Source organism: Brachyhypopomus gauderio, chromosome 4, assembly GCF_052324685.1.
Source record: "Brachyhypopomus gauderio isolate BG-103 chromosome 4, BGAUD_0.2, whole genome shotgun sequence".
Taxonomy (NCBI): Eukaryota; Metazoa; Chordata; class Actinopteri; order Gymnotiformes; family Hypopomidae; genus Brachyhypopomus; species Brachyhypopomus gauderio.
The window spans coordinates 13,480,901-13,505,270 of record NC_135214.1 but is presented as its reverse complement, the minus strand read 5'-3'; the positions used below and the strand labels follow the sequence as shown (position 1 = coordinate 13,505,270).

The 24,370-nt window shown below is 42.3% G+C and overlaps 2 protein-coding genes across 13 annotated transcripts in view; one reads left to right on the top strand and one right to left on the bottom strand.

Moving 5' to 3' along the window:
• The window catches only part of glsb (glutaminase b), a 37,959-nt gene extending 31,935 nt beyond the window's left edge, over positions 1 to 6,024 (top strand). For all 5 annotated transcript variants that reach the window (XM_077002377.1, XM_077002376.1, XM_077002373.1 and 2 more), the window contains 4 exons: positions 1,940 to 2,001; positions 2,571 to 2,647; positions 2,843 to 2,906; positions 3,265 to 6,024. In XM_077002377.1, the coding sequence (XP_076858492.1) occupies positions 1,940 to 2,001; positions 2,571 to 2,647; positions 2,843 to 2,906; positions 3,265 to 3,421 (360 nt within the window). In that variant the 3' untranslated portion in view covers positions 3,422 to 6,024. The remainder of the gene's footprint in view (positions 1 to 1,939; positions 2,002 to 2,570; positions 2,648 to 2,842; positions 2,907 to 3,264) is intronic.
• Positions 6,025 to 8,366: 2,342 nt separating this feature from the next.
• On the bottom strand, positions 8,367 to 23,449 carry LOC143512268 (signal transducer and activator of transcription 1-like). Of its 8 annotated transcripts, none has more exons than XM_077002364.1 (18): positions 22,435 to 23,449; positions 22,243 to 22,332; positions 21,850 to 21,950; positions 21,030 to 21,121; positions 20,769 to 20,920; positions 20,394 to 20,549; positions 20,218 to 20,310; positions 19,941 to 20,000; positions 16,936 to 16,965; positions 16,731 to 16,815; positions 16,582 to 16,623; positions 16,138 to 16,221; positions 15,603 to 15,701; positions 15,242 to 15,377; positions 14,904 to 14,959; positions 14,193 to 14,281; positions 10,238 to 10,377; positions 8,367 to 10,126 (listed from the first exon to the last, which is right to left on the bottom strand). In XM_077002364.1, exons 3-18 carry the CDS (start codon positions 21,947 to 21,949, stop codon positions 9,918 to 9,920), a joined length of 1,623 nt encoding a protein of 540 aa, XP_076858479.1. In that variant the 5' UTR covers position 21,950; positions 22,243 to 22,332; positions 22,435 to 23,449; the 3' UTR covers positions 8,367 to 9,917. The 8 variants fall into 8 exon arrangements, with proteins under 8 accessions (XP_076858479.1, XP_076858478.1, XP_076858480.1 ...); XM_077002363.1 differs by having other exon boundaries at positions 21,850 to 21,928; positions 22,435 to 23,446; XM_077002365.1 differs by lacking the exon at positions 22,435 to 23,449 and having other exon boundaries at positions 21,030 to 21,116; positions 21,850 to 21,928; positions 22,243 to 22,336.
• Between the last annotated feature and the right edge of the window lie 921 nt (positions 23,450 to 24,370).

Here is a 24,370-nt window from a genome sequence, read left to right as displayed (position 1 = left end):
CAGGTAGAGCAGGCGTGCTGGCATGTACCTGATGACCTTGAGCATCACTGTGTGACTGCCGGCAGTGGTTGGTGTCTGGGCTCCCAAGTTTGAGATCACTGTGCACTTTGCACTTTGTGGAGAAAATGTGTGATTAAAATACTTCACCACCAAAAGCTATTACCGCCAAGCTTGAATGAAGTCTGAATGATGGGCCCGGTCAAGTTCTGTGTAGTGGTAACTAGTGTTGCAGGTAATGCTAAACTTTAGTTTGATGCCAACACTATCAACATTTAAAGAAATGTTCCCATAAAAGGTCCTTGAATGTCTCCTGTATGTCTGAACCCTACAAGACTTGTATACTGGTGTTGTGGCAACTCCAGTATGTATTTCAAACAAGACTGGTCTTTTATTTCTTTTCTGCTTTTACTTTTGAGAGCCTTTGTTGCCAATCAAGATGTAAATCACAATGGTCCATTTAGCCCGACAGGGATTGGAAATTGGCAATTTTAAGACTAGGTTAAGGCTTAAACTGGTAAACTGGCCCTAATGGTATTAACTAAATGGAAAGTAAACTATGCAAATTTAAATGTTGAATTCATATTTCTTACATAATCATTTATTTTAATTCGTTATGATGATTTGTTAATTTTCTTCTTAAATTGAATCATGAATTTTTGACACTTTTTACTGTCTGTACAAGCAACGACAAGGGGGAGGGGTACCAGCCTTGTGCTAACAGAGTGTAGATTTTTACAGTCTTACAGCCCTGCAATAGAGAATTCATAAGTGTGAACCTTCTCACAAATAACGCCATTCACATTCTGTGTGCGTGCTGGTTTTTGGTGGCCAAATGTGCCAGCTTTGTACGTATTGTGTGTGTGTGTGTGTGTTTCAATGTTTGTGTTGTGTATGTACGTGTGTCTGTGTGTACGTGTGTTTGAAGGTCTGGGAGATGCGTTGGATATGACACACTAAGCTATGAATCCGAGACCAAGTGACTGCAGTCCTGGTTATGATGTCTAGATTCATGAGTTTAGCAAACCGGATTGATTTAAACACGTATAATAGAGGGAGTTCTTGTGAAGACTTTATATAACCAAATATCACACAATTTTACTTCTCATGTTTTGTTATTACTGTTCATAAACATAACTGAATCAACATATTTAAGATGGGTTAGGTAATGTGAATTAAGTGCAATTAGGTTATGTTTTATGTTTAAAACACAAATGGACCAGTTATGGAGTTGGTATTTAACATTTAGGACTTATCAGTATGTCTGCATGTCAGCCTAAGATGGATATGCTGGGAATTTATCATGATGGTTCAAAGCACTACCAGAATAATGAAAACGTGATCCTGGCGCCACCTTGTGGCAGCTTTGTCCTTGCACTGAGGCCTAAGTTCCCCCGGATCCTGTTTTCTCCAGCCAGTTCTTGGGGTTTTGCTCATAGGATTTGTACTGTTATGTGTTTATACGTGTGGCATGATACATTACATGAATCTGAATTAACTAATCAAAAGGGGAAAATGAGGAAAAGGACGAAGGAAAAGTCCTCCATTGACATTGGTCACTGCAAGTTCATTCAGTCCAGATCAATGAGACAATCAAAAGCAAGATGTGTCCACTGTGTGATAGATAGGACTATCAAGGCTATTCAACAGAAGAAAATGTAAATACATTATGTAAACATACAAAATTAAAGCACTGGTATTTTGAATATGCTAATATAATTTCATACTCACTTAAAGTTTGGAAAATAGAAAGTTTTTTGATTGGCTACATTTTGAATGTGTATGTTGGACATTGTAAGACATTTCTCTTGCTTCCTATGCCAAATCCCATTCACCTGAAACCAACCCAGCCTTGTATCAGGTGTAGGGCGTGGTCAGAGGCCCCACCCTTCTGCACACACCTGCATCCCCGTGTACACAAACCAGCTCTTTTCCGTTACAGGTGAAGTCCGTCATCAACCTCCTCTTCGCTGCCTACACTGGGGACGTGTCTGCACTCAGAAGGTATGGAGAACTTTACTTGTCCCAGCATACAGAACCTCCCCGAGCCCTGCACGGCTTGCATAACCCTGTGTGCATGAAAACGGGGGCTTTTGAGCTCAATGGAAAGAAAAGCTGCGTTTGTAATATGGCTCACACCTCACAGCTGAAGTCTGCAGGGCCGGTTCGTGCTGGGACCGTGTATTTGGGACTTGAGTGGCGCTGTGTGGCATATTCTGTGCTGCGGTGTGATTCTTTTTTTAGCTTTGTAAATGTGCCATATTTTGTCAATTGTGATTTTTACACCCCAATCGAAATTTGTCCTCCACTTTTAACCCATCTGTGCAGTCAGAACACACACACACACACACTAGTGATTACTAGGGGGCTGTGGATCACACGTGCCCAGAGCGGTGGGCAGCCATAGCCTGGCGCCCGGGGAGCAGTTGGGGTTAGGTGCCTAATGTGACAAGTATTCAGGATGTTCCCTGGGCTATGCCATGTTTCCTTTAGAACTGAATCATCTGTACATTTTGTGTTTTCTCTGTGGTCCACTACATGTGTCCCTGATGTGTCTTGCCATTTTTGTCCAGGTTTGCGCTGTCCTCCATGGACATGGAGCAGAGGGATTATGACTCTAGGACAGCCCTGCATGTGGCCGCGGCAGAGGGTACGTGCTACGCTCTCAGCACACACAGGGCCCTGTTCTAGTAGAGTAGACCGGCTCCTGCTGAAAGAACCTGGTCTTGGCACCATGTTGCATGTTAGATTACAGACAAAGAGTTTTCCACAGCTGTTGCAATGTCTAAAGAAAGTGTGTCTGTGGGTGTGTTACACCTAATTGATCTCTGTTCTGTGGTTGTAGGACATATAGAAGTTGTACGTTTTCTTCTAGAGGCCTGCAAGATGAACCCTGTTCCAAAGGACAGGTAAGTTCCCGCTCATGTTCCTGAACAAATTTTCCTAGAATATCAGGTGCGTCTACACTTGGCCGAACTGATTCAAAAGATTCAAAGGATTCAAAGTGTTTACTGGCATATGCACAGAGGGAACAGGTTTCCTAAGATACAATGAAAATCTTACTTTGCTCCTCGCTAAGAATGCCAGTGATGCCACCGACTAATGATGTTAGTGTCTTGTTCATAGTTTTCATAGCATATAGGGCACTATAGCTGGACTAGGCACTCTAATGTCAATGAAGTTTAATTAAAACATAAGAGAATAAGGCAGAGAGCACCTTTGAACTGATAATCAGCAAAACAGCATTAATGAATTGTTGGACTGTAGGTGGGGAAACACTCCGCTGGATGAAGCCAGACACTTTGGCCATCATGATGTGGTAGCGCTGCTTGAGAAGTACCTTAATATATACAGTCCCTCAGAGAAAACCACAGCAGATAAAGAGAAAGCTGCCAAGAACCTGGATGGGATGCTGGAGACGTAAGACCTATACACCAGGAGAGGGCGCTGTTGTTGCACATGCTCATAGACTATTTCCTGTTTTTGATGTCAGTGGGGTATGTTGTTAGAGTGAACGTACAAATGTGCTTTCTCTCTCTGAGAAGTACAGCATTTGCTTCTGTTTTTCTTTTTGTTTAGCTTTTAAGATGTTTCAGATATTAATGTGTATGTTTTTGTGCGTATTACCTTTTTCTGTGAGAGTGTCTCTATCTTAATCTACAAATAAGTATATTATACAGATACCATCAATATTAATACAAATTGTGTATCAATGGTGTATAACAATTGTCTTATAAAGTGATCGAATGACAGGTGTGAAAGAAGTGTTATAAATGAAAAGCACTATAATCCTAGGGCAGGGCTGTTTCTATACCATTACGAGTCCTAAGTGCCCTGTTTCCACTCCCAATGCATCATTGACTAATAATAATAATAATAATAAACCATCTAATGAAGAATAAGGTTTAATAAATGTAAGCACAACCAAGCAGTTCATAACTATACAGAACAAAACTAAAATTTAGTATAAATAAATACAAATAAAAGCTGCATAATTTAATTAGTCTTTATGTGCATCCTCCACATCAGAAGTTCAGTTTTAAGTCATCATTAATATCTCTTCGATGAAAGTTCCATTGCAGACTGATGTTATCTGAGAGCAAGGTTGGTAGATTTCAGTCTTCATAAATCTTTTTTTATAAAGTTTTTTTTCCATCAGTGTTGCATCTCCAGATTTCAGAGCACATCACGTTGGCCATTGTCTCAGTCTCCATGTTGAAGTCCAGCAGCAGACCGGTCTTAGCTTTGACATCTCCCAGTGTTTTGAGTCAGTGGACTGGGTTTCACAGTCCACAAATACACCAAAGAAGTGGTTTCAAGCACGTGAGTGCATCTGCATCTGCAACAGGTTCCTTTGGAGCTTCACAGGCAAAACGTGGTCGAGTCGACCAAATCTTCTGCTGTAATTGAACCTCCACTTTCATCTCCTCAAACACCTTCACTATGTGCTGTAGCAAAACCTGCTGTGCATTTTCCCAGTTCTGCTTTCATATTCATCAGAAGGTCAAGGGCCACATCTAGTTGCAGTTTGGAGCCACACTCTGCACCTGGTGAAGGATGTTGAACCACATCACCAAGAGATCCCAGCTTTACAGCTTTCACACTGAGGAGTCAAATGAGACCTTCAATTTCTACAGTCTTGTCAGTGTGAAAGCTGATAATCCAGGAGCTACTTGTGAAACAGGATGAAATCCAAGATGATACTCTTGAACGTTGTCACAGACATTATAACGACTTGCATCTCTCTGTGGTCTCTCAGCCTAAGATGAGAGATGAGTCTTTTGACCGTAAGCTGTATTTTTGGATCTGACTGAGTCATTTCATTTTGAACAACATTGCCAGGGTTGTCAGAATTACTGACCTGCCCACTTTGATGTTGATGTGTCAGATGCATCATACCGATGGCTCACCCTGTAAAGATGAGATTACGTAGAGATACAGGAAGCTTCCTTCCTGTCTGTGTGTTTCAGTAAAAAATAAGTAATCTAATGGCAATAACCAAATGTGCTTACTAGACACTAAAATAATTCTTAAAAGTTCATACAAAAAGCGTTTTAGATTATTCCTGTTAGTATTTGTACTGCTGAGGTCCCTCTTAACAAAATGAGAAAAACAACTGAGTGGTTTGATCAGCCAAAAATGGCATTTTCCCATGATCTCCTGCTCATGTCTTTGTTAATTGCATGAGATTATGATTAATTACTATATGAATGGTTTATGTTAAACACAATAATGACAATTTCTGTGTATTTATTTTTTCTGCTCATGTACCTTGAATGCAAACGAGCTAGTTAGCAATATAATGTTAGGTAGAAAACTAAACACGCGTTTCATCACCTGGTGGTTTGTGATTGTTTTTCCTCGTCAGCCTTTCTCTTTTTTAGCTTTTTGGCACCCTGGCAGATTCATTATATCTTGAAACAGCCATGCCCAGTGGATCAAACATCGAATGATGTGACACTGTCCGCTTAATGTAATACACCTGTTGTTTCACATAGGACAAAGTTAACCACGAATTTACTTGACTATAACAATCATGTGAATGGTAGAAGTGGGTAGCACTTGTATTATTTATCATTATTAATATGGGCAGTCAATACAGCATAGTCATAGCAATAGTCAAGTGGGAACAGTAAACCAAAGATGAGCAAAATGTCAGAAACCAACCAGGTCAGAGTAACGGCCGGTGGGAAAGTAACGGGACGCCAGCGATGACACTGGGTACATGGGCGGAGCCGAATGCTCTATGGGCGGAGTTGACCAAGCATAAGCCTCCAAGTGACTGGTGTGATTTCTGTAGTCATTTTTGTGGTAATTTGTGGTCATTTCTCCATTGCTGTCCATCTGTAATCAGGAGACATTCCTCTGACAGATGAGAGTGTCTTCTAGCACATAGGGATGTTTGGGTTTCAGTGGTGTTCAGACGTAACGGTCACGATCAATTTATTCAGAGGTTTCAGTCGGGGTTAATGTGGACTGGGCCAATGTAACCACTTCCCAAAGCAACACTTAAATACACAGCTCTCTTTTGGGTGGGTGGGGGGGGGGGGGGGGGGGGGGTATATTCTAGGCAATATAGGAGGTTATTTTGAAAGAAGTGTAACTTAACAAATGTTACATCTAAAACATGTATGTTATGAAAAGTTTCAGGAAAGATGGACAAAATGTGAAAGTCAAAATAACTTTGCTCGTTTTCAACAGTTAGCCCTGAGAACAATAACAACAACAAAAACACTGTCAAGATTATCCTCCTGTTTGTTTGTTAGTTTTTTTAACTAAACCACTAGGTTTACCTGATGAGGATGTGGTACAGAAACTGAACAAACAGCAGAATGACTATCTGCTGATTTATTTTATTTTATTAACTACATAAAACCTTACTGAGCTCAAGGTGAGAGAAGTGTGAGTATATGTGCAAATGTTCCATGCAATGTAAAAAAAACATTCAGTATATTTATTTTGATGTACTATATTAAATAAAGCTATGGTTTTCATGCAAGCAGAGAATGGTTGTTTGTTCTTGTTGTGAACTGTAAAGTACATTATAGATTGACTTGCTTTTTCTACTTTGTTTGGCTGTGTTTTACTTTTCACACTTGTACCCTTGGGCAGCATAAGGGCTCATCCCACAGTCACGCTGTCTGCTGGGCTGTTAGGAGGAGCTGCAAGGGGTTTGTGGGGAGTCAGACCACACCTGTCCTGTGTGTGATTGGAAGTCAGACCACACCTGTCCTGTGTGTGTTTGGGGAGTCAGGCCACACCTGGGGGGTATTCCAAGAAGCGGGTTTAACAAACTCTAAACTTAACCCTGAACTCGGAGTTGTCTTACCCCGATCTGACATACTCAGAGTTTTCGGTTCCAAAACGGCTGATCGGAGTTAAAGTAATCAGGGTCACTCAACTCTGAGTAGGTTGACCCAGACAGAAGCGCGTTCACGCGTAACTATTAAAGGCATTCTTAATGGAACGCAGATAAATAGGATTTATCATGGACTTAAACGCGAAAATCAGCCGAACATCGTATTTCACACCACTGTAGCTTGAAGTATTAATGACTGCGTATGCAGAATATTTAGATATTATTAAACGTAAATGTAATACTGCGGTAGCTGCTAGAGAAAGGCAGTCAGCATGTCAAAAAATTGCCAACAGAGTTAATGCGTGAGTGAAAATGATATTTTTATATTTAGCAGAAGGGTGCGATTATATTATTATTTTCTCCACCTTTATAATACTGTATTGAGTTTTTAAATATTTTTTTATTGAACACTTACTATTTTTATTGAATACTTACTAATTCCAGGTCTAATCTGAGTGGTGTGAAACACACATGGCATCAGATAAAAATGAAGTATAAGAATATTGTACAAAGTGGTATGGCTGTACATAACTATATCTTATTCTTAAAATATATTATAAAATATATTTACAGGAAAAATGAAATAATGAAACATAACAGTGAATTTGACTGTAATGTATATTAAAAGGTTACAGGGTGGATGGAGGGGTGGGGTGGGTGGTGGTGCATGATTTAATGTGGAAAGCAGTGATTGCAGATGGAGTCTCTGACAACTCCACCATCTCTGTTGTCACCCACATGCATGTAAGGTTCCTCGTCTGTGGGCATGTCCGAGATGGTAGGCTGTCGCTCTTCCTGGATGGTTGCAATGTTGTGTAATACCACATATTCCATTATTATGTGGCACGCCCTATCAGGGGTTACTCTGAGCCCCTTCAGGCACTGGAACCTGGCCTCGAGGATTCCTAGGGTCATTTAAATTCTTGCCCTGGTTTTGCTGTGGGCCTGATTGTAGCTGTACTGTGGTCCAGGTGCAGGATCTGAATAGGGAGTCATAAGGTAGGCCTATAGGACAGGCAGGGATACCCTCTGTCTCCATGAAGGAGGCCGTCATGTCCTATAATCACACTAGGGTTTGCAATGATTTAACTATTACACTGCATGTGAACAACTAGCAAAACTACCGCAGGCCTACTCTGTTCAGATTTGTTGTACAGTGTGGAATCATACACGGATCCTGGCCATCTGGCTTCAACATTTGTGACGAGGTGGGAAGCATCACATATGATCTTGATGGGAAGAACGGTCAGTTACAATAGCTACGTTATTTTTGTTACCATTAAAGATAAGTATTCATTAAGGATTATAAAGGTTAGTACCTGTACATTAATGCTATGGATGAATTTTCATATTTTAATGGTGCTGTAATAGGTAGCATATGTAGGTTCCATCAATGCAGCCAATCACTCTAGAGAATCCTTAAAATGTAAATGGAATGTAGTTCGTTATATATTGCTTCTCCTTTGCTTAATTTCTTTATTGTCCGTGTGAATTAAAGACAAACCAATGATGCTGTGGAATTCCTCTTTGTTGTCCATAACTGGCTTAAGCCCAGGAAACACCAAAAAACCGGGCAGTCATTTTAATGCCGGACATAGTTTTCGGACAGACCGACATACAGTAGCTTTGCTGACAGATTCAGCATCTCCTACACTATAAAGAAAACTTCCACTAGCAAAAAACGAAGACCGATATATAACAATCTGGAGAGAATTTAGGGCTGATCCGCGATGTGTAATATTTGAAATGTTATTATAATAATAATGTTATTGATGTAAGTAATGGATTGTGCTGAAAACGATAACGTTCATTAAAAAATAATCCGAAAATGATAGTAGGCCTATGTCTATTCGGGGTTTTATAAGGCGTTCCCAACAAAGAGCTCGGCGAATAAACTGAGCTTCAATATCCACATGATCTTCGAGGAAAGGACACGTCATGATGATGTGTTTGTAACTCTGGGTCAGGTCCAAGTTAACCTGCCAGCGAGCAGGTTAGCTTCAGAGCATAAGTTGCTATAGTAACTGACTCAGGTTCTCTCTAAGCTCGGTTTCCGTGAACTCTGAGTTAACTTACCCGGTTTTCTCGCTTAACCCGCTTCTTGGAACACCCCCCTGTTCTGTGTGTGTTTGGGGAGTCAGGCCACACCTGTCCTGTGTGTGTTTGGGGAGTCAGGCCACACTTGTCCTGTGTGTGTTTGGGGAGTTAGGCCACACCTGTCCTGTGTGTGTTTGGGAGTCTGACCACACCTGTCTTCATGTTTTTGGGAGTCAGACCACACCTGTCCTCATGTGTGGTGGGGAGTCAGACCACGCCTGTCCTTGTGTGTGTTTGACAGTCAGACCACACCTGTTCTGTGTGTTTTTGGGAGTCGGACCACACCTATCTTCATGTGTTTTTGGGAGTCAGACCACACCTGTCTTCATGTGTGTTTGAAAGTCAGACCACACCTGTCCTGTGTGTGTTTGGAGAGTTGGACCACACATGTCCTCCTGCCTGTTTGAAAGCAGCTCACACCTTGGTCCTTAGCCTTTGTTCAGACAAAGCAGGGGTTGTAGGTGGACACCTAGGTCTTGAGTCTCCTTTCTACTCTCACCCCTCAAGCTCCTCCACTGCTTTAGAGATGCCACTTTGTCTCAGTTGAGTTCCCTCTACTCATCACCAGAGTTCTAACACACATGTATAGACAAGATGGAAACAAACAGCCCCCCAAAAATAATGACTTCCAGCATTTTGAGATGAGCATCGACCATAATGCTCAAAAACTGCTAAAAAATAAGTACATTTTACCAGAAAAGCAAAATAAATTCTGATTATTCGTTTAATTTTATAAGTGAAGTTAACTTGAGATCAACCAGTTGCTTTGTAGTCCTCAAGTTAACCAATTTAGGGTCCCCCTACATGGAGGTCATATATATATATATATATATATATATATATATGATTTTCTACAAACCATTGAATCATTTGAACAATTACTTTGTTCTTTCTTAAAAGTTTAAAGGATAAAAAAAACACCACATGATAAAATCTTTATGCATTAGCCATTTGTCCTGAACGATCAGCTGTGTAATGTCCCTTCCTTGGGCAGAGAGCTGTAGTAGCAGCCAAAGGCGGCGTCCTTCGGGATGTCTGGATACAGGTAGTGCAGAGGGCTTTCCAGAATGTTCTCGACAGCCATTACTGTGTAGTTCTGGATGATATCAGGTAGGGAGACTGTATTGAGGTCTGCGTTGCTGTAGGACTTTGTGGAGTGTGTCTGGAGTTCACCTGTAGATTTCATACACGTTTGAAGGCTAATGTATACAGAGAATGTTTAAGGTATACAAAGACCACCTGCATTGAGCATAAACACACTCATATAAGCGGACACACACGTACCAGTCTGGCACTGCTCCACCCATGTAATGATGATTCCACCAGAAAAACATGTCTCACTAAAGCGCAGCAGGAAAGTGCCTGGACATTTGTCAACTAACAATGTCTTCGCCTTTTCTTCGGTAATGAAGCCCATGATATACCTGCATGGGTATGGTAAAAAAGACCAGGTGTATGTTTGAGTATCTCTGGATGAAGTAGGACACATTAATACACTGAACATATCAGGAACATTAATATTTGTTTGAAATGTTTATAACTAAACAGGAAAACAAAATGGGTTTTTATTATTGGAACTGAACCCTAAATATATCTGCACTAGCATATAAAGTCTTTCACATCTAATAATAAATCTCATGTGAAAAGCTTTTGAGCACTTCTCCTTCTTCTTAAGGCTATTCCTATTTAGGGGTCGCCACAGCGGATCAAACTCCTCCATCTGGCCCTGTCCTTAGTGTCCTCCACTGACACACCAGCCACTCTCATATCCTCTACCACTGCATCCATAAATCTACTCTTAGGTCTACATCTCCTCCTTTTGCCTAGAAGTTCCATCTTCAAGACCCTCCTACCAATATACCTCACCTCCCTCCTCTGTACATGTCCAAACCATCTCAATCTCGCTCCTCTAACTTTATCTCCAAAACATGCTACATGTGCTGATCCTCTAATAAACTCATTTCTGATCCTATCCTTCCTCGTCACTCCAAATGAGAATCTCAACACCTTCATCTCAGACACCTCCATCTCCCTCACCTGTCTCCGTCAGTGCCACTGTCTCCAGTCCATACAGCACAGCAGGTCTCACTACTGTCCTATAGATCTTTCCTTTCATTCTAGCCGAAACACCCCAGACCCTTTATGCCATCCACCCCACCCTGCCTGCACTCTCTTCTTTACCTTTCACTTCCTCCATTACTCTGTACCCTTGTCCCCAAGTTGGTAAACTCATCGACCTTCACCAAATCAACTCCTTGTAACTAGACCTGTCCACCGTCTGCCCTCTCATTCACACACATGTACTCTGTTTTACTCCTGCTCACTTTCATTCCCTTGCTCTCCAAAGCATATCTCCATCTTTCCAAGCTCACCTCCACCTGCGCCCTACTCTCACTACAGATCACAGTAGGTGTATCTCAATTCAGGGGCTGCAGCCCACGAAGTGCGCATTTGTAGGCCGGTTACGTCACTGCGCCGCGACGAGGCTGTCCCAATTCGTGGGCTCCTTCTTATGCGGCCGACGAATGTAGCCTTCAAAACCCCGAAAACGAAGGATGCATCTGAGTATCCTTTGCGTCCCACCATATCCCAGGATTCATTGCTCTATGAACAATAAACAGGCGGAGTCTAGTGTACGGGCCGAAGAATTCGTTTTTAAATGTCGGTATTTTTTAAATATGGACATTTATACTGCAATGAGATGCTAAATAACATGCCAGTTATTAATGATATTGCAGGTAAACCTGTGCTTTGAGTATTTACTAAAGAGTAACGTTTATAAAAATACATTGAATTTTGTTATGAAGTTATACTTCCCGTCAAACATGTGAATACATGTTCAACGCATTTTCTTTTAGGCATTTTTGGGTGATGTGATATTTGTCGGACAGCGCGCTAACACGTATGTAACGTATGAAACGGGGCAGAGCGTGGTCACGCAAACATACGTCTTGCGAAGACTAGACTGTCTCATTTAACAGCCGTGAGATGCAGCCTACCCGGGCCTTCGAAGTGTGTGGCCACCGTGGGCTGCGGTCTACGCGGTCTACGTAGGCTGCAGCCCCTGAATTGAGATGCAGCCATTGTCATCAGCAAACATCATAGTCCAAGGGGACTCCTGCCTAACCTCGTCCATCAGTCTGTCCATGACAATTGCAAACAGGAAGGGACTCAGGGCTGATCCCTGATGTAGTCCTACCCCCACTTTAAACCCGTCTGTCATTCCTACCGCACATCTCACTGCTGTCACACTGTTCTCATACATATCCTGCACCACCCTCACATATTTTTCTGCTACCCCTGACTTCCTCATACAATACCACAGCTCCTGTCTCGGTACTCTATCATAAGCTTTCAACAAACACACAATGTAACTCCTATGACAAATGACAAATCCTTCCCTATACTTCTCCATTAACACTCTCAAAGCAAACATAGCATCTGTGGTGCACTTAACTGGCATGAAACCGTACTGTTGCTCATAGATCTCTACCTCTCCTCTAAACCTAGCTTCCACTACACTTTCCCAGATTTTCAGGCTGTGACTGATCAACTTTATTCCCCTGTAATTACTACAGCTCTGAACGTCGCCCTTATTCTTGAAAATCGGCACCATTATGCTTCATCTCCACTCCTCAGGCGTCTTCTGACCTTCCAAGATTCTGTTAAATAACCCAGTCAAAAACTCCACTGCTGTCTCTCCCAAACATTTCCATGCCTCCACTGGAATATCATCCAGTCCAACAGCCTTACCACACTTCATTCTCCGAATTGTAGCCCTTACTTCTTCCTTGCTCACCTGGGCCACTTCCTGATTCACAACCTCTACCTCTTCTAACCTTCTTTCCCTTTCATTCTCTAGATTCAACAGTTCCTCAAAATACTCCTTCCACATTCCCAAGACACTCAGAAGAATCCCAATTCTTTTTAGCCAACCGCTTTCCTCTCAAACTTTTCTGAACTTCCTCATTCCACCACGACTCTTTGTCTATCTTCCTCTGTACTGAGGTCACACCAAGTACCTTCCTAGCCACATCCCTCACTGCATTTGAAGTCTTATCCCAGGTATCCAGAACACCAACACCATTACTCAGTACCTGCCTCACCTCATCTCTGAATTTTACACCACAGTCCTCATCCTTTAACTTCCACCACCTGATCTTAGGTTCCGCTCTCACTCTCTTCCTCTTCTTCACCTCCAAAACCATCCTACATATCACCATCCTATGCTGTTTAGCTACACTCTCCCCTGGTAACACCTTGCAATCACTAACCTCTTTCAGGTTTCGTCTCCTACAGAGGATATAGTCGACCTGTGTGCATCTTCCCCCACTCTTATACGTTACCCTGTGCTCTTCCTTTTTCTTAAAGTGTTAACTACAGCCAACTTTATCCTTTTAGCAAAATCTACCACCATTTGTCCTTCCATATCACACCATGATAGAAGAGTTTGTAGCCACCACCAATGCTCCTGGCCTTGCTCCCCTTCCACTTGGTCTCCTGTACACACAGTATATCTATCTTCTTCCTCTCCATCGCATCAGCTAGCTCTCTCCCTTTACCCGTCATAGAGCCCACATTCAACGTACCAACTCTAACCTCCAACTTCCTGCTCTGCCTCCTCTCATTCAGCTTCAGAACCCTCTTCCCCCCTCTCCTCCTCCTCCTTGTCCCAACAGCAGTCCAATTTCCACTAATGCCCTGTTGGACAACACCACCCATGGCGGTCGTTGTTAACCTGGGCCTCGACCGATCTGGTATGGAATTTCTATTTTTGATCCGCATCATTTGATTTGGCGCAGTTTTTACACCAGATGCCCTTCCTGACGCAACTCTCCCTATTTATCTGGGCTTGGGACAGGCACTAAAATACACCAGTGTGTGCACCCTAGTGGCTAGGTTTGTGAAAAGCTTTTGAGCATCCCATCACATATTACCAACACCACAAAATTATACAGAACAATGGGTTTTATTCTAGCGAAGTCCTGCAGAAAGGTTCATTCGTGCTTTTATTTCCTCATTAGGATCTTATTTATTATATCTTATCATTAGTTTGTGGATCTTAGATGGTGGAGTGATTCATTATCCTTGCAAATCTGAAAAGTTAGACTATATTAGTGATATTGGTGATGGTTCTGTAACACACATCCATATTTCAACAAAACAGCATGGTATTCATATACATCACACAAAAATAATCTATTATTTTTTGTTTTTCTCCCTAAGCCTTTAGTCTTACCCATCATTCCAGATGTTGAGCAGGTATCGTCGAATTAAGGTTTGTGTGTTGTCTATCCATGACCAGAAAGACAATCTACCAGCATCAGGCTAGGGAAATACAAGGACCACATTTCAAATTGCTTCCTTCCTCATACGGAGTCACAGCGCTGGACGCGTTCTTATGCTGTTAAATCATTAGCTGTGTTCGTGTTCTCTCGACTGATCATCACCTGATTCACCCGAGACTGCAACTGCCCTTTCAAAGTGCTTCATCAAAGAAGCCAGACTGTTCCAGTGTCATGTCAGTTTAGCCATGAGTTTTATATCATGCTGTTTGATTACCTGCTAAGGTCAAGTATGTAATAGTCAAAGTCTGTGCACGGTTTTCATCACTTTAATATCACTATCTTTACCGACTTAAAACAACACGTGTCAGTGTGTCATCCACAACATGATTAGTCAGTTTCCAGTGCACTGGTCTTGAAAGACCAGCCCCCACCCTCATAAACCCAGCTGTTTGTCTCCTCAGATTAGATCTAACTTCTGATCAGATCTTTGGAAGTGTCAAGTTTAGTCAGCTCTTTCAGTGTATCACAAAATTTCATTTCATCAGTAGTTTTGGTAGAAATGAAACAATGTGCTTTAGTGAAAGGAGAGCAGAAGGCTTGACCGCTGTATCAATATTAACTATAATTATCTCAGTCAACCATTTAAGAGATTAACTTCTCACCTTACTGAATTTACTCCAGGAAACGAGTGTTTCAGGATTTCCTTGAGCCTCCGGACCTGCAGACACGTGAGTAAAACCAAACTATCACAATGCAGTATACCTGTAAATAGCCAGATGGTTTATCCATCTTTTTCGAGTTAACAACAAGGACTGCTTCTGCATTTTGATAATCTGAACCTTTCTCTAATCTCTAAATTAATCATATTACAAGTGAGTTAAATGATAACAAAATTCTGGAAACACCAAAACAAAGATTTTTTTAGGATAAAATCCTTTTAAAAATAGAGACTCCCACAGCCATGTTTGATTTATCAGTGAAATACAGTGTGTGAGGTTACCAAGCAGTCGGTCAGCGAGCATACTCAGTTGGTCTGCATCGAGGCCTCTCTGAGTAAAACCCGAAAACTGCCAGCTCAAAACGCTGACCACTTGCCCCCAGGTCAACGGGGGAGGGTCCAGGAAAAATATCACGTTCTGAAATGACAATGATTAATTTAGTGGTTCTGATGCATTCTAAAACATCACCTTATGGGTAATCTGGCACTTAAAACAGAAATAAGTAGTGTCTACTAACCTATTAAATCTAGTAAGCCTAATAAAGGCTGGTAAAACCTAGTAAAGCTAGTAAATGAGAGTAAACCAAGTTTACATTAAAAAAATCAATATACACAACACTAACTAGTGGAAAATGTCTCTTACCTGACAGTCAGTGCAGTGCATGTTATACCAGAGCACTGCGGCCCAGGCCTGTGACAGCTGGGTCATGGGAGTTATCACCACGAGAGGAAGTGTAGTAGTCTGGGTTTAAAACACAACATCATGCACTCAGTACAAGGCGAGTGATGCCAGTGAATTGAATTAGATTCAGCATTTGAAACCTATTTTGAAATGCATCCTAAATCCAGTGGTGACAGTGGCAAAAGAAACTCCCGGGACGGCTTAACAAAGAAACACTGAGAGGTTCCAGACTGAAGAGAAAGCACACCTCCTGAAATATTGAAATCTTCTACACAGGTAGAATGCAGCAGAGGAGCGTGTCAGAGCTGTGTACTGGTATGATATAGTCAGGGCCACAAGATGGCGCAGTGGAGCAGGATTAAATGCCCTTACTGAACTGACATCCACAGCTTTGCAATTTCAGTTACAGCACATTAATAAAAAAAAAGAGCGGACTTGAAATTGTAGTGGAATAATTGTGACATAGAAGTGTAGGGACACTGTGGTTTAGTTGCACCATTAAATCAATAGAGAGTCCAGGATGATTCAGATGGATGTCAAAGTTGAGCAAGTGCAGTTGTTCCACGATGAGAAGACGAGACTGAAACAGACCAGAAAACACTCAGCAATTACTCATTTATTTACATGGCACGCACTACTAAATAAAGTACAAGAATACTAAAGTGTAACACGTATATAAATGCAAAACTTCTATCTGTACAATACTTATCCTGGAAATATATGTGTCTTCTGAGCACCCAGGTTGTATAATACACTGCCTTGTCATGTCATATTACCCACACAGAAGTCCAATTCTATGAAGCATGGACCTCTTCCTAAATCCATCACATCTGTAAACATGTCTAAAACTGATCTGCCAACCATATCGTAGAAATCTTCTTTGATCTCCACTTATTAATTCATGTAAATATGTAAACAAGTTAGTATAGCAGTATCCAACCTTATTTAATATGTCTCCAGCTGTTATCTGCTCTCTCAGTGTCTGACAAAGAAAAACATGGAAAAGTTTTTACTTCAGAATTTACTTGACAATAAAAATAAGTTAAAACTATTTAAAAAGTAAAAAAAAAAACAGTATTCTGCTCATACCAAATGTCGAAACTCAGCTGTCAAACTGCCATCTGACTCCTCCATGAGTTTAGTAGTGGACCCCAGAATTTTGAATCTTCGGTATCTACATCAGCAGAGACAAAATGAAAATTTCTCGTGCACATGCAGCAACTGTGTGTATGCATTTATATATATACTGTATATATTCCTTTAAGAAAACCAAAATGAATCTTTTTACACATACCCATGGTTTGTATTCTTTTCTGTTAAATCCCTATAGAGAAAACATGGCACAATTTAAGTGTAATTACTATCCGTGATGCCAGGGGCGTCGGGGAGTGATAATGTGAACACGTATGCTCAGAAGAGCCAAATTTATTAATCGCAAATCCATAAGCAGAGTTATTGAAACGGTCCAAAGTCATGCCAGGGGAGTCAGACAAAGAGACTGCGGTACCAAACCGAAGGGATTAACCAGATATTATAAAAAAAGGAACAAAACGAGTATAAAACATTACTTTACAAAAACACAAAGAACAAGGAATAGTCAAAATACTCACACAACAACTGAATTCTAACAACAAAGACCAGAGGGGTATTCCAGAAAGCGGGTTAAGTGACGAAACCGGGTAAGTAAACTCAAGAGTTAACGAAAATTCAGGGTTTTCCGTTTCAGAAACCAAGCTTAGAGAGAACCCGAGTCAGTTGCTATAGTAACTTATGCTCTGAAGCTAACCTGCTCGATGGTAGAGCTTAGATCGGGCCTAACAAATCAAACCCGACCCTTTCCGAGCCCGTGCACATTGTGTCCGAGCCCGGCCCGGCCCGACAAATTAACTGTAATTATGAGCCCGAGACCGCTTTAAACCCGACAATTCCTTAATACGTGAGCCGTTATAGCTGCCGTTGTCAACTACACTTTAGAGTTGTTTTAAGTGAACAGAATTTTTAAAAGTTATTTTGATGAACAATGCAACAAGAACGACACGAGGACGACACGAATTAACAAAGTAATTATTGGATTAAATAAAAAATGTATTATTAAACTGAACAGGTCAACCCCATGTTTACGTCCTACCAGTTGATTGTAGCCTCCTGCCTGAAAAATTAATTAGGAAATTAATTAGGCCAAATATGCTGCCTGCTATAACGTAACAAATAATAGTACGTTCATCATGAAGACATAGCCTACTTACAAGGTTCTACATGCTGTTATGTAAGAATAAGATCGCGTCGACAGTTGCAGGTTTTAGAGCCGTCCTTCTCTGCTCAAGCCTGGTTCACACTACACGACTTTTCAGTCGTCAGGTTTTTGTGCCGTCCGCACAACACGACTGGTCGTGCTGTAATCGCGAGTCTTTCAGTTGTTGTGGCGTTCACACTACATGACTAATCGGCGACGCGGGCTCACGAATTACACGACTGGGGAATCGCCGACTCATCTGGCTGCCGTCCAAAAACGCGAGAACACGAACTGGGGAACGACTGGGTAATCGCCGACTCATCTGGCTGCCGTCCAAAAACACGAAAACGAAACTCTCCCAGAACCAGCAACACCACGTAGAAGAAAAAAAGAATGTACATGTACTCCACATTTTCGTTATTGTTATTTTTTTTACCGTTTATACACTCCATAGTCCCAAGTTGCCAGAATTATTTCATCTCTCCGTTGCAGTGAACATATAATCAATCGCACTATTTCTCCAGTGCTGTCACAATAACTTAAACACAGTGTTGTAGTAAAGTTGTAAGAAAGGTGAGGATTTTGTGTGTTTGCTGGGTTACTGTTTTGAAAGCATTCTTGAATGTTTTGTACATTCTTCAGAGATATCTTAAGCGGTGCCGCGGTTCTCTCTCCGCGTTCCCATTGGCTGTAGCTAGACGCTGCTGCCGACTCGCAGTCGCCGACTGCTAGATATTAAACATGCTAGATATCTGCCAGTCGTCTGCGACCAGTCGGCGACGGCTCGGCGAGCGTCTTTCAGAGTCTTTCAGCAGTTCACACTACACGACTGAGCGAGCGACGAGTGATCGCCGATTCGCCTCCGACCACAGTTTTTGTCGGCGATCAGTCGGCGACTGAAAAACCAGCCTAAAATCGTGTAGTGTGAACCAGAATGGCATGGGTGGGCGGGGCTTAACTACATCAGCCAATGACTGTGTAAATCCCGCCCACCCGTAAAAACAGGTCCAAAAGTCAAAAGCGAGAAACTTCTGGAGGCGAGAGAGACCGAGAGAAGCGCGAACGAGAAAAGGCGCAACGAAAACGGATTCTTTAAGGATATTAAACTCAAAATAGACTATTGAAAACATAAATATTGTGTTTACAAACCAGCTTTTTTAACTCTCAATATTAACGACAGTTTTCTCAATTACAAAACGTAATTTCTTGGTTATGGATTCTGTTTTTTGATTCTCAAAACATTAGGTCCTATTTTGACGCCATAAAAGTTTTGAGAATCAAAAAACAGAATCCATAACCAATAAATGACATTTTGTAATTTATTGGAAACTGTCGTTAATATTGAGAGTTAAAAAAGTAGGTTAATTAACACACATATATGTAAAAACCCTACTTCTAACGTGTTTAATGTATACTAAGAAAGCCTGACATAAATGGAAATCACCAAATTTCCACCACAGAGGACAACTTTGTTTTTATATCAAATAATACATCAAATAATAATGTATAATATAGTGTGAAGTGATAATTATTGGGATTAGGTGGACCATGAGAGGATAGAGTATAGAAAAGAGGGGAAAAGAAAAGAGGGGGGGAGAGAGAATAAAAAAGGGAAAGACGTGTGAACGTGCTTCTGTTTGGGTCAACCTGCTCAGAGTTGAGCGACCTTGATTACTTTAACTCCGATCAGCAGTTTTGGAACCGAAAACTCTGAGTATGTCAGATCGGGGTAAGACAACTCAGAGTTCAGGGTTAAGTTTAGAGTTTGTTAAACCTGCTTTCTGGAATACCCCCAGTTCTGAACAAAGCAAGGAACAGAGCTTTAAATAACACCGACAATCAATGAAACTCACCAGACAAGCTGAGAATGATAATTATGGGGCAGGGTGACCAATGACATGGGAGTGGCAGGGAAAACACATGGGGAACCAAAACATAGACACATGGATAGATAAACAAAAGGTACACTTGACAGGTGGGGGCGGGGCTAGACGTGACACTATCAATAAAACGCATAGCGCTCAAACTTTTCATGTCATTTCATGTAGTTTTTTGTGTAAGCTTACTTGTCAAAACATGCTTGGACTTTGAGCTGGCGACTGAACTCTGGTAGAAAAACCAGCATTCTGTTGGCAAAGGAAATATTCACCAGTATTTTTATTATTATTATTGCTGTTATTGTTGTTTTCATTCTTACAGATAAGTCTTTCCATAATCAGAATTCTTCCTGTATTTTGAGTAATATACTGAAAATCTTTTTGAATGGAATCCAGTGTTGAATTACCCTTTGTAGTGTTCATTTGAGTTCACCTAAACTGAACTGAGTGAAGACAAGCAGTGCACCTGAGTTTGACTGTGAACTGCACCCCCATCTTCAGCACCAGCGGTCTCTGAGGATGTATGGGCATGCAGGGTTGTCTCTCCACCACAATGGAGCTGAAACACACATCACAAGCTTTTCCTTCCTGCTCCATTCTAACAGGAGCCAAACCCCAGCTCCACCTGTGGAACCCACGTACTTGGTGAGGAGGTTTGTGAAGAGTGCCAGGGCCTGTTCCTGCAGGGTGCTCACGCTCACGGCAATGGGGTCGTTGTCATAGGAGAACACCACCAGCTCCTGCAGTTTGTTCAGCTGCTGACGTGTCTGCTGCAGACACTCCGCCACCGTGGTGAACCTGAGCAACAACATCACACTTCATTACTGACTGCGTATTAACACTTAAATCATTCCATTTAATGACTGCATCTGTTGTAATTCTGAATTTTTACAGATGAGGCTGTATCTCATATCTCAGTTAACTAAATACTCAGCATGATTCAATTATAACGTTGGAAAATCTGAATGCAAAAACAGATTTGTGTGAAGAACAGCACCCCCTAGAGGCCCTCCTCACCAGCTCTGTAGCTGGTCCAGACAGGCATTTGGGGGACCTCCTATGCAGGCCATTTGCTGCTTCTGTTTCCACTCAGGCAGCTCCACTGATATAAGACTGAACTGGATTTGATCCACTAACATTAGCACTTGTGCTAATTCAGTTGCTATTATCTGCAGACACACACACCAACAACTGTAAACAAAACAAAAAACAATACACTGGTTGAGTACAGTAGCTGGGTTTGTATGTGCATCTGGCTTCATTTCCCACATGACATACCTCTATCTCCCTGTGCTGCTTTACGTGCACCACCATCATCGTCTCCTGCTGTGATTCGTCCTGTGCCGTCTGTGCATTTGTTTCAGCCTGAACTGAAGCCAAGATGGAACGTGAAATGTTGACGTTGACATGTAGAAGCATGAGTTATGCATGAGTTTATATGAACATGCTTTAATGGGAATATCTTTCAACAGTTTAAATGTCTCTTTCTGGCACATGAAAGAAAATGAGTTGTAAAAATGTAGAAAATAATTAAGGGAAAAAACACTGAGTGTAATGTAGCCTGCATCCTGATTTATGAGGGAGGAATGAGCTCACTGGGTGACTGGGTTCAACCCACACAGCTCAAATTATGGAACTGGCTGGTGTATCTTATCTTCATGTCTTCATGTGCAGAGATGTACATGGAACTGGAACTGACACCCAGTGATGCCTAAAATTATACCTGTGATGCTGTTGTTCCATTTTCAAATGAAATTGTCATATGTTCATATAATTTGACATAATCTGAATTTCTTTTAAACACACAATTTTGGCTTTACATGCATACATGATTGTATATTTCACAATTGTTTTGGTGTAGGGGTAGAGTATACTTCTGTTCACAAGTAACCTTCAAGTTCTGAAATTAAATGCATATTCGTAATGAGATATTACGCAGGATTTGAATAGTTTTCTCAAATTTCACCCTATCCATTCTAGAGTTCACTCACCCTCTGCTGGAAATATGACACAAAGCACACATTTCAAAAACATAAATTATGCCAGTATGACGTTTCAACAAATGAATTCATTGATTAAAAGGATTTTAATCTTTCACCTTGACTCTGTAAAGTTTTCCTTTTGCAATTGGGCTCATCTTGTTGATCTTCCAGATCCTGAATAACTTGTTCTGCCTCCTGGAAAATGTAATTCCACATACTATACATACATACATACATACGCATGTTTTTAAAAGTGCTGCCATTACAAATCTGTGTTCAGAAAAAAAGCTTGACATACCACAAATCATTGATTTCAAAATCATATACTATTACATCTTATTTAGAAGAATGTTGATCTTACATTTACATTTGCAAGCTGTATTGTTAAGCTCAGGTAAATATTTCTACATTTTATATCAGAGAGAGATCAGGATCACGTGGAGTGACTCCTCCAGCAGTATCTGAGAGAGATCAGAGAGCGTCACGTAGAGTGTCTCCACCAGCAGTACCTGCACGCGGTTCTTCAGCTCCTTCACTCGGTTGTCCAGTAGCTTCTGTTCCTCCATGACTACGCTGCCCTGGGACGATCTCGCAATCTCCTGGCAAAACAAACACAAAGTTAAGTCTCTCTTCCTCATTCTCATAGCAAACCCAATACGAACAATTTCGTTCTCTGTTTATCTTTCTTCTAGCAAACCCACCGTGGTCAAATTAACCGTCACTACTTCTTCTCACTTCCTTTTTTAAAGTTGAGTTGCTATTGCCGTGAGATGGTTGCACCTATGCGTGGGACCCACGCGATGTCGCGGTTGCCCTCCTGCGGCGTCGTGGTTCCCAGTTTAACGCACTGCCACCAGCTGTTTTGGTTTCGCTTTTTGCATCCGTATACGTGTCGTGTTGTTTCGCAACCATGAAGACAATTAGGTGGCAAAACTTTAGAACGTCTTGTTCTTATCTGAGAACTTGTGAAATAAAATCTGCACTTATGTTTTTGACGGTCCGTGGCCCGATGTGGGGGTCCGGATTGCCCGTGTGGGTGCCGCAGGGAGCTGCCAGTAAGCGGCGAAGGGCAAGCCCTCCAGTAGCTCCCAAGAAAGCGCCCGAGGCGCCCCGAGAGAGGAGACCGGACGCTCGTCCCACGGGAGCGTCGAGCAGCACCACGAGTGCTCAGAAGTCGGTCCCGAAGACCGAAGGTGTTCCGCCACCTGTCTCGCCTGCGACCCCAGGAGGGATCGCGCCACTGCTAGCGCTCTGACAGGCAGCCCAGACGATAACGTGGATGCCTGTCCCTGTGTGTGTGTCTGTCCCAATGTTGTTCCCTAACCCCCTGTTTCCTCTTGTGCCTTTCTTGCTTCATGTTCCAGTGTGTGTGTGTGTGTTTGTGAACGTGCCCATGTTGAATGTATTTTCCCCTGTCTTCACAGGGAGGGTGTTCTAGAGCTGCTCGCGGCGATTCCCACCACCAGGGGAGACGGCTCTCGGAGGCTCGTGATCCCGGCGGCTCCGGACCTGCCCGTCGGTGTAGGTTCGGGGCTTTCCAGCTGCGCGGGACGCTCCGGGAGTAGCGAGACCAGTGGTGGCGGGCTCTGTCACGGTCACAGCTCCGGACCCTTCCCTGTGGGCGTGTCGTTACGTCGTCTGCGTGCAGTTATGTCCATATTCGTAGTTCCGTGGGTATGGGTCGTTTGTGAGCGTGTTCGTAGTCGCACCTGTGCCTTGTCTCGAGATCACGAGGGTCTGTGTTAATCACCTATATAATGTGCGTTCGCGCTCGCGCTTGTGCTCGTCTTTGTCTAAAGTTCCGTGCCTGTGTAAGTGTGTGGATGTGCTTGCGCTCCGCATTGAGCTTCACCTTGTGAGTGCGTGTGAAATTAAACGTTGTGTGTTGCACCTTCGACGCTCGTCATGCCTCCTTCCTTCGAGCGTCACACAGTGCATGTGGAGTAGTGCATTCCAAGTAAAGTGACGAAGGCAGGGTTTTAAGAGATAAATGATAAATTATATATAGATAAATTATATACTGTTCTTGAGACCAATGGCAGAGGGAAAGAAACTGTTCCTGTGGCGGGAGGTTCTGGTCCGAATGGACCGAAGCCTCCTGCCCGAGGGGAGTGGATCAAATAGTCAGTGTGCGGGGTGAGAAGGATTAGCTATGATCCGATCCGCTCTCCCCACCGTCCTGGAGACATACAGTTCTTGGAGAGATGGGAGGCTGCAGCCTATCACCTTCTCAGCGGAGCACACGATGCGGCCCTGGCAGTGGCGTGCACACATAGACATCAGGTGGTGCTAAAGCACCACCAACTCTGCCCTTTATCAACGAAAGTGCCCTTTTGAAACTTCGTTTTTTTTATTTATTTTTTTTTTATTATTATCATTTTACTGAGGTCGGTTTGAAATGATCTTTTGAAAACCTGAGCGATTAAAAACAATGCCCTGAAATGCGCCACCACCTCGCACACACCCGACCTCTCTCTTCCTTTAACACCAGATGCGCTGCAGCAGCAGCAGTTCAGTTCAGCGAGTGGAAGGAAGCGTCTTCAGCACAGCACACACGGTCAGATAGACTTCTTCTCCCGTCCCCACCAGCCAGGTCACATACACATCAAGTCAAATCGTACCGTTTGCCCTCTAAGC